Source organism: Pelobates fuscus, chromosome 4 (assembly GCF_036172605.1).
Source record: "Pelobates fuscus isolate aPelFus1 chromosome 4, aPelFus1.pri, whole genome shotgun sequence".
Taxonomy (NCBI): Eukaryota; Metazoa; Chordata; class Amphibia; order Anura; family Pelobatidae; genus Pelobates; species Pelobates fuscus.
In genome coordinates this window covers 265,342,703-265,361,725 of record NC_086320.1, presented here as the reverse complement: position 1 = coordinate 265,361,725, position 19,023 = coordinate 265,342,703, and the positions used below count along the sequence as shown (strand labels likewise).

Below are 19,023 nucleotides of genomic sequence, written 5' to 3'. Positions count from 1 at the left end.
ATTTTATCCATATGCGGAATTGTTTTTACTCCACTTCCTTATTTCCCTCTATTGATTTTATTCATAGATCAAGTGAGAAGTAACCAAGATTTAGTAACTGTTCCCTATCCATTATTCATCTTTTTTTCCCATCAATCATCTCTCTTTTTGGCACCATGGGAAGAATTCAGAATCACAATTCAAAGCGAAAATGCTCATCCATTGCAAGTCTCAGCTGGTTTGTGATTTGGCTACATTTTACTTGACAAATTCTGTCTATTTGCAGTTAAATTAATCTCCAAGCCTATTGTATACTGTGTTTTAAAAGACAGAAATCGCTTTTTGTGTTTCTTTTGTGAATATAATTTTTTTTTCTAGGTTCATAAAGTTTGCAGTTTTGCACAGTAGGACACGCAGGTCCCTGATTCAAGCACCGGTATTTAATTTTGTAGGACCTCTTGCAAAAAATCAGCAACAGTATAATAAAGGACTCACTGATCCTGACACAACAAGTTCCTATAATTGAAAGGCAACTAGATTAATTTAAATTTAATTATGTGTGAATTTAGACAATGAAAATCAGAAGTTTTTACAAAATTATCAAAAGGTGTCAAATAAGTAGAAAATATGTATATTTCTGGTGACAGAAGTGTCAGAACCACCCAAGGTGGTCTACCCACATCCACCATGTCAGTCTGTTAGGGATTGAATAAACTATCCAGCACCCTGACCTGAAGTTGGCCTGTGGTGTGTTGGAATAGAAAGAGTGTAGGTTGAAGGTTTGGTCAGATTGTCAGAGCATTTATGAAGAACAGTGTGAATAGCCTCCCAAAATGGTTTTATAGAAATGGCTTTTTTAAATAACCTATAAATATTCCTAACAAAACATTACATGTGAATACAATTTTAATAAAGGAATGTTTTGCTTCTAATACTTTTTATACATCAAGTGCAATTAAAGAAAAATAACTCAAGATAGATTCACATGTTAGTTGTTAAATGCCATATATGTCCATACCATTCCAAACCCTGTACATACACCAACTCTTACCATACACCTATCCAAACCTTAAACCTACACTATCACTAACCGAGCATTAATTATTACTCTACACAAAACCCTTCAGTAACCCTTAATCTTACACTAACCCTAAGCCTACCCTTACACTGAACATGCACTAACCACAACAGTAACCCCAACTAAGAGAGTACTGACATTAGCAGAGATTATTTCCCAGCTTATACAGTACAGAGTGCTGCAAATTGTGTGATTGCAGCATTATAGGGATATCTCCCTGCATACTGTCCTTGTTGATCACTACGTGATCAGTGCTGGACAGCAGGCACAACCCACTGTTGATAACAGTTGGCAGACCCCATGGTTCTCCCTCTGTCACTAAGAACTTTGGAATCCTCTCAGATTTGGAGATATTGTCAGGATAACCATATCCCACCTTGCAGCACTAGTCAAAACCCAAAAGGTAGAGAAGTGAATAATACCAATCTTTAGAGGTGGATGAGCTATTTGCAATAAAGTTAGAAAATTGTAAACAAGAGAACAAGCCAAGGTCAGTATTACATAGTTGCACATACATGGGGAGACTAGCCAAGGTCAGAATTACAGAAATACAAAGCATCGCAAGCAAACAAAGGTAAAATTGCCAGATATTTACACAGGAATACAAATGTGAGAATCATCAACCAGAAGAAAACCATGACAGGGCAAAGAACTGCATCAAAAGTAGGGGCTTATATAGGCACAGGGACTTTCCATGTCTTGTGTGCGATGCTGGAAAGATAGAGTGCAGTGTTGCACCAATGACGTAGGCATGTTCATGTCAATTCAGTTGTCCTATGAGCAGCACAGCTTAGTGGAATAGGGCCTTGACAGAGCTAGAAGGTGGGCATTCATAGTTAGTCTGTTTGGATTGGCTAGCTATATGGGATGGTCAGCCATATAAAAAATTTCCTGTTCTCACTGACCTTGTTGTTGTCCCTCCCAGCCTCCCTGATTTTGGTTGGGTTTGGGGTTATCCTATGTCTGGTCACAGCGACGGGGGGCTGGATAGGTATAGGATAGGATAGATGTGTTTTAAAAGTTGGTATGTGTTTTAAAAGTTGGTATGTGGTTTCAAAGTTAAAATGGTAGATTTCGAGCTGGTCTGTGGCTCAGAACCTGGGGGTGTAGGTGTATCTTGGTGTACCCCTACATTGGATTATTCAGTCAAGTTAGCATGGTAAGTATTGAGCTGGCCTGTGGCTCAGAACCTGGGGGTGTAGGGGTATCTCGGTATACCCCTACATTGGATCATTTGGGCAAGTTGTCTGCACTTTAGTATGTTTCATGAAGGTATTTATGTTATATTGTTATAGTGTTATGTGGTTAATTTTGGGGTCATTGTAATGTTGTGGGGGGCTAGTTATAAAAAAAGAAAGCTAATAAGACAGAGTGTGTGTATCTGTATACTCCAACCCAAGTAAGAACAGGGGGAGAAACATCTGCACACCAGAGTCTTATGTACCGTATAGAGACTCCAGGGGTCTCCAAAGGGGCTTAACCCCGAATATACCACAGAAAAAGGAAAAGTAAAGAAAAATGCAGACCGTCTTCGGATATACAACAATCCTAGGCTGAATGCATTACCTGGAAGAGATATATCGTACAGTAGCATGAAAAATAAATAAACAGATAAACTGGCTATCCAATGCCAGAATATATACTATAGGAGGGTAGTATTTGGAGTATAGTATATATCGGATCCTTTCCTATTTCTGCCTATAAAATTTAAATAAAGCTGCTATATAGGACTGGTGATTAGACTATACAATGCCACATTTTGGATATCCTATATACCCCCTTTGCAGATGGCATGAGGAATATCAGTTTTGAACATATACCAACTTCACATTACGCTCTCTGTCTCTATTCTGGCATTGGATAGCCAGTTTATCTGTTTTTTTATTTTTCACGCTACTGTACGATATATCTCTTCCAGGTAATGCATTCAGCCTAGGATTGTTGTATATCCGAAGATGGTCTGCATTTTTCTTTTCTTTTTGGGGGCTAGTTATATACTGTGTCATAGGGTCTGTTTGACAGTGACTTTTTGTATTAAAATTGATATTATATTAAAAGCTGTGGATATAATTGTACCCAAAATATTGGTGTCCGTGCATTATTGGGTATGTATGTTTTTTTTATTCTTAATGCCCAAGGGTACAACTATGCACCTGTCATGAAGTAAGCTGCAATGGAGTTATAAATGGAGCTAGTGCATCATAGGAGACACTTGAGCAAGCACAGGATAGCCGAGTACGCCATGCTCACGTCAGGAAAGTACATTTTTAGAATTGATGTAACAATTCCATAGCTGCACCTTTTCTTCTAGAAGCTATCAGAGTGACTTGAAAGCAAGGATGCACTAGGGAAGACAAGGGAGGTATAAATTATCTTTGCTGTTCCCTACATGGTTAGAATTCTCACAGTTTATGAGAACTTCCCCCACCCTCGTTTCCTCTCTTTTAGAATGTAATTAGCGTTGTTCTCTACATCTAAATGATAATAAGCTGCATCTATTCAAAACAAGGAAAAAACTAACTGGATAGCTCAATCTTGAAGTAAGTACATATGAAAAGATATGTGCTATAAAATATATAATTTGTACATATATATTTAATAAATACATAATATTATACTACTTGGTTAATTTTTGTCCCTTGATCTTTGAACCAAATGGCAGGAAAAGGCTCCAATTAGTGTACTGCAAAATGTAAACATATTATTATATAATAAATATATTTTGCATAGCACTGATTTGTGCAATGTTAACATGATATTGCTTTGCCGCAGATGGGTATAAATAGATTGGGGGATTTCCAAATATTTTTTAAAAATGGCAGATTAAATTTAATGTAGAAAAATGCAAAGATATGCACTTTGGGGTAAAGAATGCACAATCAACTTACACCCTGAATGGTAGAAAATCGGGATCAAAACACATATGAAGAATTTGGGAATTGTTATAGAAAACAAACTAGGCAACGATGTGCAATGTCAATCAGAAAATATGATTTTGTCTCTTTATAAATCACTGGTAAGATCACACATTGAATATGCTGTGCAATTTTGGGTACCTGTTCTAAAGAAGGATATTATGACACTAGAAAAAGTGTAGAGGCGGGCTACAAAATTGATAAAAGGAATGGAGCATTTTAGTCACATGGTGACATTCTGTGTACCATGATATAAGGTTTTACTTTCTTTTTTCTTTTAATAAATGCATTTGATGCTACTTTGATGTACTCTGTCTCTCTCCTGTGTTATACCTTAGGAAACAGTTGCTGCTATCCTTGTATCAAGACACAAGTGTCACACTCATGCTTTTTTACTTGAGCCAGTTAAAGGAACAGGCTCATGAAAATGTGAGTGTGATACTATTTTTTTTTACTCACCTTTTAATAGTGATCTTTTACTGTACTACCATTTGAGAGTTTTCTCTGTTTTCTCTCCAACTGCAGTGACATATAACCTCCAATTAAGTATATATATGTACGCATTTGTATCACTTTTATATATACACATGGTGCATGTGATTGACACTTAAGGTATTTTAAGTGTGTGATTTTATGGTCTAATTATATTTGCACTGTGCACTTTAATTTATTCTGTATGTACTCATGGCGTAATTGGAGTGATTGATTTCACAGTGAACGTAACTGCCCTTTTTTCACTTTTCATCGCCGTTTTGCACACATTTCTTTTTTGCTTGTGAAATATGCACATTTTGTAAAATAAAAAAAAGAGGACAGACTCTTCACACATAAATCATTTAAACAAGCTAACATCCTTAAGGGGTCTGGAGTGTCCCTCTAATCCTGCACTGGATAAGTGAAAGAGATATCAGAGAATATCCTGACTACTCTTGCTAGGTTAAATGGGTATTTAAAAATGCTGTTATAGTGAAGGAGGATTTAAGTTAAGTAGTGAAATTAATCACTGCAAGCAATCAGAGTATACCATCTATAACACTATGCACACACCTTCTGTACATGCAACAATATGTCGTAACTAAAAGAGTGCTTGTACTGTGTACAAAACAAACTATTAAGGAATGTAGATCTCAAAATAAGATAACTAACACAACATATTTAACACTAGTATTTTAAATAAACAGCCCCAATTATTTCCAGTTTGCTAGCTGATGGAGATAATTCTCAATAATAAAAGCATGTATATTTAAATGATTTTTAAAAGCAATAGTAAGGATTTTGAAGTACTATTTCCTTAAATTATAAAGTCATGTTGTGCCTTTTTAATGATGCTCTCAGCTGACTATGTTTTTTCCTTAAGGGCATTTGGAATTATAACATTCATTATACATGTCCTTGATGAGGTGCTATTGATGTGAAATGTTGTCCTGGTTCTGACTATTGTATGTCTTAATGAATGTTTACAATGATCAGAGCATTTCTTGCACATGTCCTTGATGATGTATTATTGACGTGAATTGATAGTATTCTCTGTGGTTAAGAAAGAGACTCTTCCAGAAAGCAATCTTATTATCTTTTCACATAATTATTCTCTAATTATTGCTCCAAGATTTTTGTTTCATTACTACAAATCATTATGTTTCACCATACAATATTATGTGGTAGGTATTTGAGTTGTGAAAAATACAAATATATATAGAAATCCACATCTCTTTATCCCGCAACCAACCGACCCAATCCCTGTCAGTCATTACTGATATATATGCTGTCCTTTGCACCTGGTAATTAGCATACAGAGCAGACAATGGGGTTTAGTATTAAAAAGTATTGTGCTCACTTTTTATGTTGAATTTCTGAGCCTATTTATTTCCCTTTCTACTCCAAAATATTAATCTCTGCACCTTTACAGCCATATTCCTGTTCTATTTTGGTTCTTTTTGGCGTAAACATTTTTTTGTTTCTAATGTATGAAAAAGAGGTGCATAAGTATGTTTATTTTCAAACGGTAGATCCACAGATGTGTTAAACTACATCTCCCATGATGCTTTGTCATTCTAAAATGTATGCAAAGGCATGCAAAGCATCATGGGAGTTGTAGTTCTAAACATCTGAGAATCTCCCTTTTGGGCACCTCTGCTATAGATCATCACAGTAAAAAGACAGACAATGGTTGCTAGTATTGCACTGGAGCCGTCTCAGATGATATGTGACAATTTAAAAAATATATGTCATTTTGGGTATAGATATAATTAGGACGCTTTGTAGGTAAAAAATAAATAAATATAATTTGATATTAAAACCCAAATTATGCACCATGATTGAAGATACTGATATAAACCAGTGGTAGTCAACCTGGTCCCTACCCGGTTTGGGATTTCAGGTGGGCGGTGGTGGGTTATGCAGAAAAAGCCCAGTGGGCCTCGATGGCCATGTACCAAGGACAGCAGGGGAGATCTTTTCATGTCCCCTGCCGGCCCATGCAGAGCTAGCCTTGCTGTAAGCCCTCTTGGGCTTGTAAGATCTACCTCACTGGTCCGCTGGCACTTAGTTTCAGCAGAGGGAGGGAAGGGCCTGGGAGGCTCTGTGTTCCTCCTGTGAGCAGGCTGGACAGAGCATTGCCGCGTGTGACAATACAGTGCTGTGTTCGCAGGAGGACAGGAGAGTCAGCCTGCAGGCTAAAGTAAAAATACCACCACTGGACCACCAGGGCTTGCAGCATTATGTACACCCTCACTGGTCAAAGGTAAGAAGAAGGGAGGGGGAGACATTAAGATAAAGTTTCACATCTTACCCACCTATATACAGCAAAGACCCTATGCACCCTACACACACGCACTGCCCCCTTCACATGCGCACAGCATGCTTCACAGACACACAGCATCTCTCTCACACCCATACAGCACCCTTCACACACGCCCTGCACCTCTCACACACACACTACACCCTTTACACAGAAACACAGAGCACCCTTCACACACACACACATCATCTCACAGACACACATATTAAAAAAAACAAAAAAAAAAAAACTAATTTCTAGGAAATAAATAAAGAAAAATCGCACTTGTGCTATAAAATTAGTTACTGCATCACTGGTGGGCTGTAAGGAAATTTTACCATCAACAAAGATACAAAAGTGGGCAGTAGGTATTAAAAGGTTGACTACCCCTGATATAAACCGTCAAATTGGTAAAGTGTGAGAATAGTAACAGGTTAGGTCACCAGCATTCATTAAGTAGTATAATGTGTCTAATACAATAGCACATTAAAATCCAAATGTTAAAATTCAGTCTAAGTAATCAATCTATGATTATAGATGAGTTGGAAATATTTTTTTTCCACATAAGCTATTCTGTCCTAAATTTGAGAACAGGGGAGAGTGGGTTATAGTAATTACATGACCATAATATTATTTAAGCATTAGAAGCTGCATAATGTGCCTTGTACATAAGCAGAAGCTCATCATAATGTATGTATAGTAGATGTGACAAAATGTATAGATAATACATTTGAAAACAACACATACATGCAAGTACACTGCTTGCAGTTTTGGGAATGCAGATTCCAAAAAAGTCAGCAAAACGCAAACATTATGGGGTTATGTGCCATAAAAGAAATATGGTGAATTCAGAGGTCTGGATAAAAGTAAATATCTGGATTTGAAGAGGAATTTCAGGTAGCTATTTTAAGTAAGTGAGATTTACTGAAATAGATTTTACTTTGCATTGTAATGCAATGCAGATCAAAATCAATAATTAAAATATATGTTATTGGTAGTAAAGGGGCAACAGGGGGGCTAATGCATTCACTTTAAATTTTCATTAAAACAGGTGGTATTTTCACACACATGTGTCCTTTTATAGGGTTATTCACTAGTCAGAATTCAAAATGATTTCAAAGTGAATTTAAAATTTAAGGCCAGAGTATTCAACCTGAAAGCATAGCTGGCTTAGAGAATGTTTCCAGTTCAGCTATTTTGCTCTTAAATTTTAAATTCACTTTCTATTCACTTTACATTCTCACTTTAATGAATAACCCTGTAAGTGTTAAATACTATTTATAATTTCTGCTGTCCACATTGTTCTTCAAAAAGATAATAACTAATTAAAACTAACTGTTAAATAATAATTACAAATAATAATTAAAATTAACTAACAATAAATAAACTTAGTATACAGGATAAAATGTGAATGAATATATTTTGTAACAAAACATGTATTTCAACATTCTCATAAACCTGTACAGATGTGAATAAAATGCAAACTAATTGTCTTTACTCTCATATTTTCTTCCTCTTTTCATTTCTTTTTACTAAGCATTTATATCATCAAAATTTATTTTTCACCAGTATTTCAGTTATTTTATTTTTTTCTTATTTAAGCTTTCCTGCATTAGATTACACAAATAACTCAGATCAGGCTTTGTAGAACAACAAACTACAAGTGCCATCTAGTGGTCAGAAAGGTATGCAGCACTGATCATTTTACTGTTAAAAAAAATGTCTTAATCAAAAAATTTGAAATTGTACAGTAAATATATTTGAAAACTCAAGGCTCACTTTTGCCAGCTTCTATTCGCGAAAATTCCTGTCTCTGCGGTTACAAAATGCAAAATGTCGACACTAGTGACAGGAATTAGTTACATAGTTACATAGTTACATAGCTGAAAAGAGACTTGCGTCCATCAAGTTCAGCCTTCCTCACATATGCTTTTGCTGTTGATCTAAAAGAAGGCAAAACACCCAGTCTGAAGCGCTTCCAATTTTGCAACAAACTAGGAAAAAATTCCTTCTTGACCCCAAAATAGCAGTCAGATGTCTCCTTGGATCAAGCAGCTATTACCCCACTAATTAGAAATTATATCCCTGTATGTTATGTTTTTGCATGTATTTATCCAATTGCAGTTTAAACATCTGTATAGACTCTGACAAAACCACATCTTCAGGCAAAGAATTCCATATCCTTATTGCTCTTACTGTAAAAAAAAAAAACCTTTTCTTTGCCTTAGATGAAATCTCCTTTCTTCAAGCCTAAATGTGTCTGGCCCCGAATATATTTGTATAATGTTATCATATCCCCTCTCAGGCGCTGTCTTTCCAAACTGAAGAGATTTACATTTTTTAACCTTTCTTCATAACTAAAATGCTCCATTCCTTTTATGAATTTTGTAGCTCGTCTCTGCACTTTTTCTAGTGCCAGGATATCTTTCTTTAGAACAGGTGCCCAAAATTGCACAGCATATTCAAGGTGTGGTCTTACCAGCGATTTATAAAGAGGCAAAATTATATTTTCATCTCGAGAATTCATGCCCCTATTTATACATGACAAAACCTTACTCGCCCTTAGCAACGGCAGATTGACATTGCATATTGCTACCTAATTTGTTGTCTATAACAATTCCAAAATCCTTCTCGTGTGTGGTTATCCCTAGTTCACTACCATTTAGGGTGTAAATTGCATGTGCATTCATAACCCCGAAGTGCATAACTTTGCATTTTTCTACGTTAAATTTCATCTGCCATTTTAGTGCCCAGTCCCCCAATCTATCCAAATCCCTCTGCAGCAAGGCAATATCCTGCTCACATTTTATTTTTACAAAGTTTTGGGTCATCTGCAAAAACTGATACATGGCTTTCAATGCCCATTTCAAGATGATTTATAAATATGTTAAATAGAAGCGGTCCCAAAACAGAACCCTGAGGGACACCACTTACCACTTTTGTCCAGCTTGAAAATTTACCATTTATGACAACTCGTTGTACTCTATCCTTAAGCCAATGTTCTACCCAAGAACAAGAATATTAATCTAGACCAATTTATTTTAGTTTGAAGACTAACCTATTGTGAGGAACCGTATCAAATGCCTTGGCAAAATTAAAGTAGATCACATCCACTGAAACACTCTGATCTATATTTCTACTTACTTCTTCGTAGAATGCAATTAGGTTAGTTTGACATGACCTATGTTTCATAAAACCATGCTGATTATTGCTAATCACAGTTCTTCCCAATGAATTCCTGAATATTATCCCTTAAAGGGACACTGTAGGCACCCAGACCACTTCTGCTCATTGGAGTGGTCTGGGTGCCAACTCCCACTACCCTTAACCCTGTAAGTGTAACTATTGCAGTTTTCTATAAACTGCAACAATTACCTTGCAGGGTTAACTCCACCTCTAGTGGCTGTCTACTAGACAGCCACTAGAGGTCTCTTCCTGGTCCATAGCACAGGAAACCTGTGCTAGGCGTCGCTGGACGTCCTCACACTGTGTGAGGACCTCCAGCGTCGCTCAAATCCCCATAGGAAAGCATTGAAATTCGTTTTCAATGCTTTCCTATGGGGAGACCTAATGCGCATGCGCGGAATTGCCGCGCATGCACATTAGGTCTCCTCGGCCGGTGGCCGGGATCAGTCTCGCCCGCCGGCCGACGGAGCCAGTAGGAGGAGCGGCGCGGAGGAGGAGACAGCGACGAGGGACATCGCTGCTGCCTCAGGTAAGTGACTGAAGGGGTTTTCACCCCTTCAGTAACCGGGGATTGGTGGGTGGGAGGGAGAGGGACCCTCCAGTGCCAGGAAAACGGATCATTTTCCTGGCACTGGAGTTTCCCTTTAATAGCCGTTCATATAATTTCCCAGTCACAGAAGTTTAGCTCACAGGTCTATAATTTCCAGGCAAGGATTTTGAACCCTTTTTAAATATAGGAACAACATCTGTCTTCCTCCAATCCTCCGGTACAATACCTGAAACAAAAGAATCCTGAAAAATTAAATACAGAGGTTCACTTATTTCCCCACTTAGCTCCTTAAGTACTCGTGGGTGGATACCGTCAGGCCCCGGAGCTTTATTTACATTCATTTTCTTTAATAGCTGTAGCACCTTGTCTCTAGTTATCCAATCACAAGTTATCTGCTAGTTTGTTGCAGCAATCATTTGCATATCTCTTACCATAGGATCCTCATTAATATATACTGAAGAAAAATAGTTATTTAAAATTTCTGCCTTTTCCTGGTCTTCATTGACGAACAGACCCATCTCTGATTTCAGTGTACCTACACTTTCATTTTTTCGTTTTTTTAGAATGAATGTACTTGAAAAAATTTGGGGGGTTGGTTTTGCATTCTTTGGCTATCAATTTCTCATTTTCTAGTTTAGCCACTTTAATTGCCTTTTTGCAAGTATTATTGCCTTCCTTATAACTTATTTAGGATGCCTCTGATTTGTCCGATTTAAATGCTCTAAAAGCCCTTTTCTTATTTTTAATCTCTGGTTTTACTTCTCTACTAAGCCACATTGGTTTTAATTTGTTTCTTTTATATTTATTACCCAATGGTACATACTGTGAAATGTACCTTTCTACTATTTGTTTGAATAGTTTCCATTTTTCCTCAGTCTTTTTATCACTAAGGAGTTTATGCCAGTCGATATGTTGTAGAGCTGCCCTAATCTTATTAAAATTGGCTTTTTTTAAATATATACGTTTTAATATACCCCACGTGCTTTTGTTTTTTTGAGTTTATTTAAAAAGTTACCATATTGTGATCACTATTTCCCAAATGCTCCCCCACTTGAATGTTGGTTAAAAGATTAACATGGTTTGTTATAACGAGATCCAGACAAGCATCCTTTCTAGTTGGTGCTTGTACCAGTTGTGACATAAAGGTGTCATTTAACACATTCAAAAAACGGATTCCCCTAGCTGAAGTACTAGTCCCTCTATCCCAATTTATGTCCGGGTAATTAAAATAATTAACGTGTTACCCTGATTTGCAGCTTTACCAATTTGCTCTAACAGCAGTTCTTCCTCATTAATATTCACATTTGGTGGTTTATAACATATCCCAACCAATAACATATTACCCTTTGTTTGCCCCAAGCAGATATCTACCCATAAAGCTTCCACATTTTCCTCGTCACACTCCACATGCCTAAGATTTGACTTGAACTCATGGCTGACATACAAACATACCCCACCACCCTTCTTGTTTTTCCTATCCTTCCTAAATAACGTGTACCCATTTAAGTTAACTGCCCAGTCATGTGTCTCATCCCACCATGTTTCTGTTATGCCTATTATATCGTAATTAATAGGTGCCACAATTTAAAGCCAGTCTCTGCGGCTAGTGGCTCCCATTTTTCTTTATGGGAAGTGTCTGTCTATCATTGTCTGTACACTTTTTCTTTTTTTTTTATTGAGGCCCAAGATAAGGCATGGAAATACAGTGGTGACAAGTATATGAAAACAGATAAATCAGTGTCAACAAGCACAGTACATTGCAGATGCTCATACAATAAATACAGGTACTATGAGCTAGATATAACAAGTCAAAAAGAGTTCCTCTGCTATGCATAGGTACATATTATGAGTCCACCAGGTAGATGCTATTTGGCAACAACAGTGAGAGGCTGTCTATACTATGTTATCTAGAGAGTTTAATTACTTTATAAATGATTTGGAGCTACATTCACCAGGCACTTGTCCCGAGCACCTGCCTTGCAAAGACTTCTCATTGAGCTGCATTAGGAAGTCTGTTATTGGACAGCCACATGAAGTCTGGGCTGGGGAAAAAGGAGATGGCCTGCAAAAAAATGCAGACAATAGATTTGCAGCTTTTTGAAAGCTGTTTTAACCCAATGAAAAAATGCATAATTAAATGCATGCATGTTTTCATTGTGGAGTAGATCTACTCAATTGTCAATAAAATACACTCTATTTGTTTCCATTAGAGTGTCCTTTTAAATTGCCCATGTGTGATATACACTGACATTGGGATTTATTCACTAAACTTTGAAAAGTAGCACATTGTTATCCAAATGTAAAAATTCAGTCTAAACAACCAAACTATGATTAAAGATGAGTTGGAGAATGTTTCCACGTCAGCTTTTCTGGCCTAAGTTTGCCATTTCGGCTTCAATTCGAGGTGTAGTAAAAAAGCTCCATTATTTTTTAGGCTGATGCCCTAGTTGCAATAGCACCTGCATGGCACTAATGTCTTTGTCCTTTTGCAAAGTTGTGTCACATGCATATCTAGTATGGTCATGTATTTTGTTTTCAGTATCTATAGAAACATTTATTGCTGACACTTTTCTATCTAATTGTCATGTTTGGCGCAATTTATTAAATCTTTCATTCAATCTTTCTTTTTTAATATGCACAATTTTTATCTGAGTCAACATATTTATCAATATCTGTGCAACTTTTTCCATAAGGGAAGTGGAGGAATTTTTCCCCACTGTACATTTATCAGTCTTCGAAAATAGAAATTGATGCAAAAACTGGCAGAATTTACTATGAAAAAAACTGTATTTTTTTTCTATCAAAATAATGAATATCTACAATAAATATATAGTGAAGGGTATTTAACTGCCATTTTTCAGTAAACCTAAATGTAAATATCCCTCATTGATTCTTATTTAAATAATGCATCCTTGTATCCAATGCAGAATAACTACAACAATTAATCATGATAAATTTAAAACAATCGTAATCTCATTAACACAGGCAAGTTGCCTAATGAAGTGGTTACAACATTTTTTTTGCCTTTTTGTTCTCAAATAATTGCTCATTAAAACTGTAACCCTGACTTGGGTAATAGCTTAATCCAGAAAATCTCAAAACCATAAAATAACAATATGCTTTTGGTGAAATAAGCCCAACTCAACAAAGAAACAATTGAGAAATTGACAATGACATGCGTGTCATAAAGAAATTACAAACAAGTTGCCAATATGATGTAAAAAAAAAAAAAAGATACATAATAAAATATCTTACCTTATTAGGCCCCACAGTTTTCTTCTGCATTTTAAGTAAATTACTTCCTTCACTTATCTCTTCCATTGTCATTTTGTTTTTTCTCCACCTCCGGGATCTTTTCTCCACATCATAATGGGTTTTCTCAGCCTCACTACTGTCTGAAAATTCCATACTCATGGACTGTGGGTTAAAGTTAATATCCATCTTTCCATGCATCTGTTCACCTGGAGCTTTCCTGTTTGGCCAGATAGACCTTGCTGATTGCCTAACGTCCTTTATGGAATTAACTGAGGAGGTTTCTGAATCAGAATATACAGTTTCAGTGTTCGTGTATAGCCCGGATGATGGGGATGTCACAGGATGATAATAGTCATTGCTGCATGCCCATTCGGCATTGTATTGGGAGACTGTATAACATGAGTCATCAGAAATGTGTCTTGTTCTATGTCGATAGGCATTGAGAGCCATGCCCCAGTCAACCTCTTCACCACTATCAGAACCCATCTCATCATAAGCTGATACAACACTTGACTCATTTTCTAAAGACTTAAACACTTGACTTTTTGGTTGTGCTAGCATTCTGGGTGGAGGCAAAGTTATACTCTGTAATGCTACCCAATTTCCATCTGAGCTTTGTAGGACAGGTGATGGACCTATAAAGCAAACATCAATATTTATGTTAGTTTTTTTTTTGTGTATTTTATTACCTAGTGGCATACGTTCAGATTTTATGTCCAACAAAAATGCCTATCTATATTTGCATTAGCATTCGAAGGTCACACTTTAAATGCCAAATGTCAATTACATAATAATGTATGTATTATGTAATTATACAAAACTGTATTGTCCAGATATATTTAATAAAGTAAATGTTTATTGGAGAGAGAAGACAAGTTCAGTAACATGTTTTATACACTATATTCTATTGGTAATATAATCTAGAAAAATAGAAGTCATAATACTGGTAATTTAAATAAGAAAAGTCTACATTGCAAGAGGTTATTACAAAGATCGAAGACAATGTGGACTGACCTCAAAGGTCAGTGGACTGACCTCAAAGGTCAGGCAATCACATGCAGCATTGAAAATAGCTGTAAGTAACTCTCTGGGTAAATTGTGCATGGTGGTTCCCTCCTCTTTCCTCTCCTTTTCCTATTAAATTTTTTTCCTATTTAAATTTTTTTTATGTATTTTTATTTGAATTTAAGCATAAATATATTTATCAAAATGTAATAGTTTTACAGATATTCAGATATATTTTTTTAGAAATAAAGTCTTCTATACCTGTATCATTATAAAATATTACCATACATAGAAATAATCCTTACAGAGAAAAACATACAAAAATATCCATAACATACAAAATTAAATTCTACATATTACATATATGAAATAAACTGCGTATTATATAGCTAAAAATAAATAAATAAATAAATAATATAAAATACATAAAAGTCTGGGAGATGCGTGTAGAAAACTGGGATAATAGATTCTATTGGTCGAGCCTGAACTATAAGATAGAGAATAAAAGCATACGTAATATATCCCGGATCAATTCGGGAAAGAAAAAGATCATTAATGTCAGGGTATTAAATGAGCCATATAGTAAATTCTCAACAGTTGTACTAGTCAGCAAACCAGCTGGCCCAAATATTGTTGTATTTATTAAGTGTTCTTGCATAGCAAGACCACTTAATGTTATCTCACATATATATTATTATTATAGCCAAATTTGCCACCCTAACTCCTCCCACAGTTTTTACACTACATAGACAGTAATATACCGAAACGTGCGGATTGTTCCCGATATTACATTGTGGAACGTTTCGCTGAATGGTTCACGGAATATCATTGTTTTTGTGGCGAAATTGGTCCCATAGGAATGAATGGCAAAATGTTCAAAACTAGAGAGGGAGCTGGCAAAAGCTGAAAAATCAGGACATGATTTCTAAACTGCCAAAACTCCCTCATTTTCAAGCCCACCTACACAAATCTTATATCAAAATGTTCAGCTATCCCTGCTGCCACTAAAAATGTCCATGGCTAAGCCATAGTCCTGATAGTTTTCACAATATGACCATTTGCAACTTACGCCGCCCATTGACACTCATTGAAACTCCACTGTAGCCAGCTCAAATTTGAAGGGCAATTTCTAAACTGCGACTGTGCCTTCATTTTTTTTTCAAATTTGAATTTTATTGAAAGATTTTTCATTTTTCTCAACAAGTAAAGGGTAAGGGGTACAGAAAGGAAAAAGGGGGGGGCAGGGGGACATAAAGGAGGTAATCACGGATCCACAAGATTTTATACAATTATACATTTCATACTGTACTGTACACAGTGCCACATATTATTATACATATACACTATACACATATGCCACATGTTATTCTACATCCTAGGAACAGCATTTTGTGGTGTATCATATGGAAATTTCTACGGTGTAGCCCACCGAAAGGTAGACCTCATCCCTATCGCCTGTTTACTCGGCTTGTGTGGTGATCCATTGCTGCCAGCTATAATGAGCATTCCTGATTTGTTTGGTTGTTTGTGCCGATATCAGTTCATATTTCAAAAACTTTCGAATATTTTGGTGCAACAGTGGTAATGGTGGGCATGTGTTTTGTTTCCAGTGAGTGGCAATAAGGTTACGTGCGGCCATTATTATTATTGCCAATAATTGTTTGTCAGGTTGGGAGATATCGTCCGGCATTAAGAGAAAGAGGCACACCCTCGGTGTAAGTTTTAGTGTCTGAGAGTGAATTTTGTTCCATAGTGCTTTAATCTCTTCCCAAAGGGGGATAATAAGAGTGCAATCCCACCAAATGTGGGACATGGTGCCATTGCCTTGGGCACATCTCCAACACCGATCCGAGGTGCCCGGGTAAATTTTATGAAGCCTATCCGGTGTTATATACCACCTAAATACTAACTTCTTATGGGCTTCTATGTGGGAGTAGCAGGAAGTAATGCCTTTTAACGCTAGTAACGATTTTAACCATTGGTCATCCGTAAAATTTAAGTGAAGTTCTTTTTCCCATTGGGATTTGAATTTAAAGTCTTGGATAGGGAGTTGTTCGTGCAATGCTGAATAACCTATAGATAAAGTCTTGGCTTTTACTGGAGTTCCCTGGCATCTATTATACAGTATAAGTGTATGTTTACTGGGGGCTTGCTCCTTGTCCACATACTTCATTACCTTATCTTCTACTATGCTTTTTAATTGCAAATAGGGGAAGATATAGGAGTGAGGTAGTTTATGGGTGGATTGTAATTCCGGGAATGGTATGATACTATCTCGTCTGCATAGGTCAGTAATATGTAGGGCTCCCAAATCTCTCCATTTATTCAGCGATAGCCAGGGTGAGATCGATTTGAGCGCAGTTAGTGGAGCCCAGGGTAAAAATTTATGTTCTGTCTTGCTATTCCTGTGTAGGTAATCCCATGCTTGGACTGAAAATTTAGACAATGGCAATATGGGGCATGTATTGTCCCTGAGATACCTGGGAGTCCACATGTGGTCTGTTACTGAACCGTTCGGGTTATATTCATTTTCTAAGTCTACCCATTGTATAGTAAGTTTGGGGGCATGGAGTTTAACTGCTGTCTCCAGTATAGCCGCCCTCTGGTAGTTTAAAATATTGGGGACTCCAAGTCCTCCGTTTTTCACTGGGGTCTGGAGTGGGGACAACGGCAATCTTGGTTTTTTTTGTTCCCATATATACATAGTTATTATGCGTTGTATATGTTTGCTTAGAGTGGGTGAGAGCGGAATCGGTAACATCCTAAACACATATAACAGTTTCGGGAGAACTACCATTTTAACCGCGTTTATTCTCCCTAACCATGAAAGCATAACTCCTTTCCATTTATGAAGTAGGTTTTTACACATTAGCGGCAGGGTAGATAGGTTATGTGTGATGATTCCCCTAAGGGTAGCTGCTATTTTAATACCCAAGTATGTAATGTGTGTGTGCCTCCAATCAAAGGAGTATCTCTCTTTTAGTGTGTGCACCTCGTGCGATGTGAGTCGTATTGGTAATGCCTGCGTCTTAGTCTGATTTAATTTATAGTACGAGATCGCACTGTATTCATCTAGTATGCGCATGAGGTGGGAGAGCGATTGTGTCGGATTGGACAGAGAGATCAGGACGTCGTCTGCAAACATAGATAGTTTGTATTCTTTCTGAGATACATGTATCCCTGTAATTTCTTTGCTGTGTCGGATTTTGTATGCTAAAGGTTCCAATGATAACACAAATAATAGGGGCGATAAGGGGCATCCTTGGCGGGTGCCATTCGTTATTGGGAAGGGCGTTGATAAAAATCCCGCATTCGATACTCTAGCTGTGGGGCTGGAATATAACGTTAAAATGCCTTGTATAAAAGCAGTAGGAAATCCAAATTTTTCTAGCACTTGTGTCATGTAGCACCAGTTCAGTCTGTCGAAGGCCTTCTCCGCGTCCAGCGCTAAAAGAAGGCCCTCCATGTGTCTTGATTCCATATGGGAAAGGACATTTAGAATTTTTCTCGTATTGTCCGAACCCTGCCTATTTTTAACAAATCCTGATTGGTCGTTGTGTACAATACGCGTCAAGATATGTTTCATTCTCTCAGCCAGGATTTTAGCATAAATTTTCGTGTCACAATTTAGAAGCGATATGGGTCTGAAGTTTTGACATAGTGTGGGTGGTTTGCCCGGTTTCGGCAGTGTGGAGACGTGGGCCTGTAACATCTCAGGTGGCATGGTGCCCGTGAGAAAACAGTGATTCAGGAGTTTTGTGAGAGAGGGGGTAAGATTTTTAGAGAAGGTTTGGTAATAAATATTGGGAAGGCCGTCTGGGCCCGGTGATTTATGTGCTGGTAGCTGGCCAATCACTGTTAACAGTTCTGTCTCGGTGATTGGTTGTATGAGAAGATCAATTTCTGTCTGTGTTAATGTGGGGGTGTGGATCGAGGCTAAGAATTTTTGTATTTGGGTCGCAGATGGGGTATGTGTGTTAGCGTCTTCTCGGAGATTGTATAGTTTTTTATAGTATTGTGCAAATTCGTCTACAATATGTTGAGGGTTAGTCACTTTGCAGTTGCTTGAGGACAGTAGCCATGCCACTCGGGAGTTGGCCATGCGTGATTTTAGCTTGGACGCCAGTACGGAACCAGATTTGTTCCCGTGGGCAAAAAATTTATATTTACATCTCTGTAGTATATAATTGGTTTTGTCTAGGTCAATTTCATGCAGTTTATGTTGGAGGTCCCTCAGTTTACTCTGTTGTTTCAGTGTAGGGCTTGTTTTGTTGGCGTG

At 37.1% G+C, this 19,023-nt stretch overlaps 1 protein-coding gene across 1 annotated transcript in view; it reads right to left on the bottom strand.

Annotated features, from left to right (window-relative positions):
* The window catches only part of MYRIP (myosin VIIA and Rab interacting protein), a 727,567-nt gene that overhangs the window by 103,059 nt on the left and 605,485 nt on the right, over window positions 1-19,023 (bottom strand). The window contains exon 10 of the mRNA XM_063452086.1: window positions 13,740-14,374. Coding sequence (XP_063308156.1) covers window positions 13,740-14,374 — 635 coding nt within the window. The remainder of the gene's footprint in view (window positions 1-13,739; window positions 14,375-19,023) is intronic.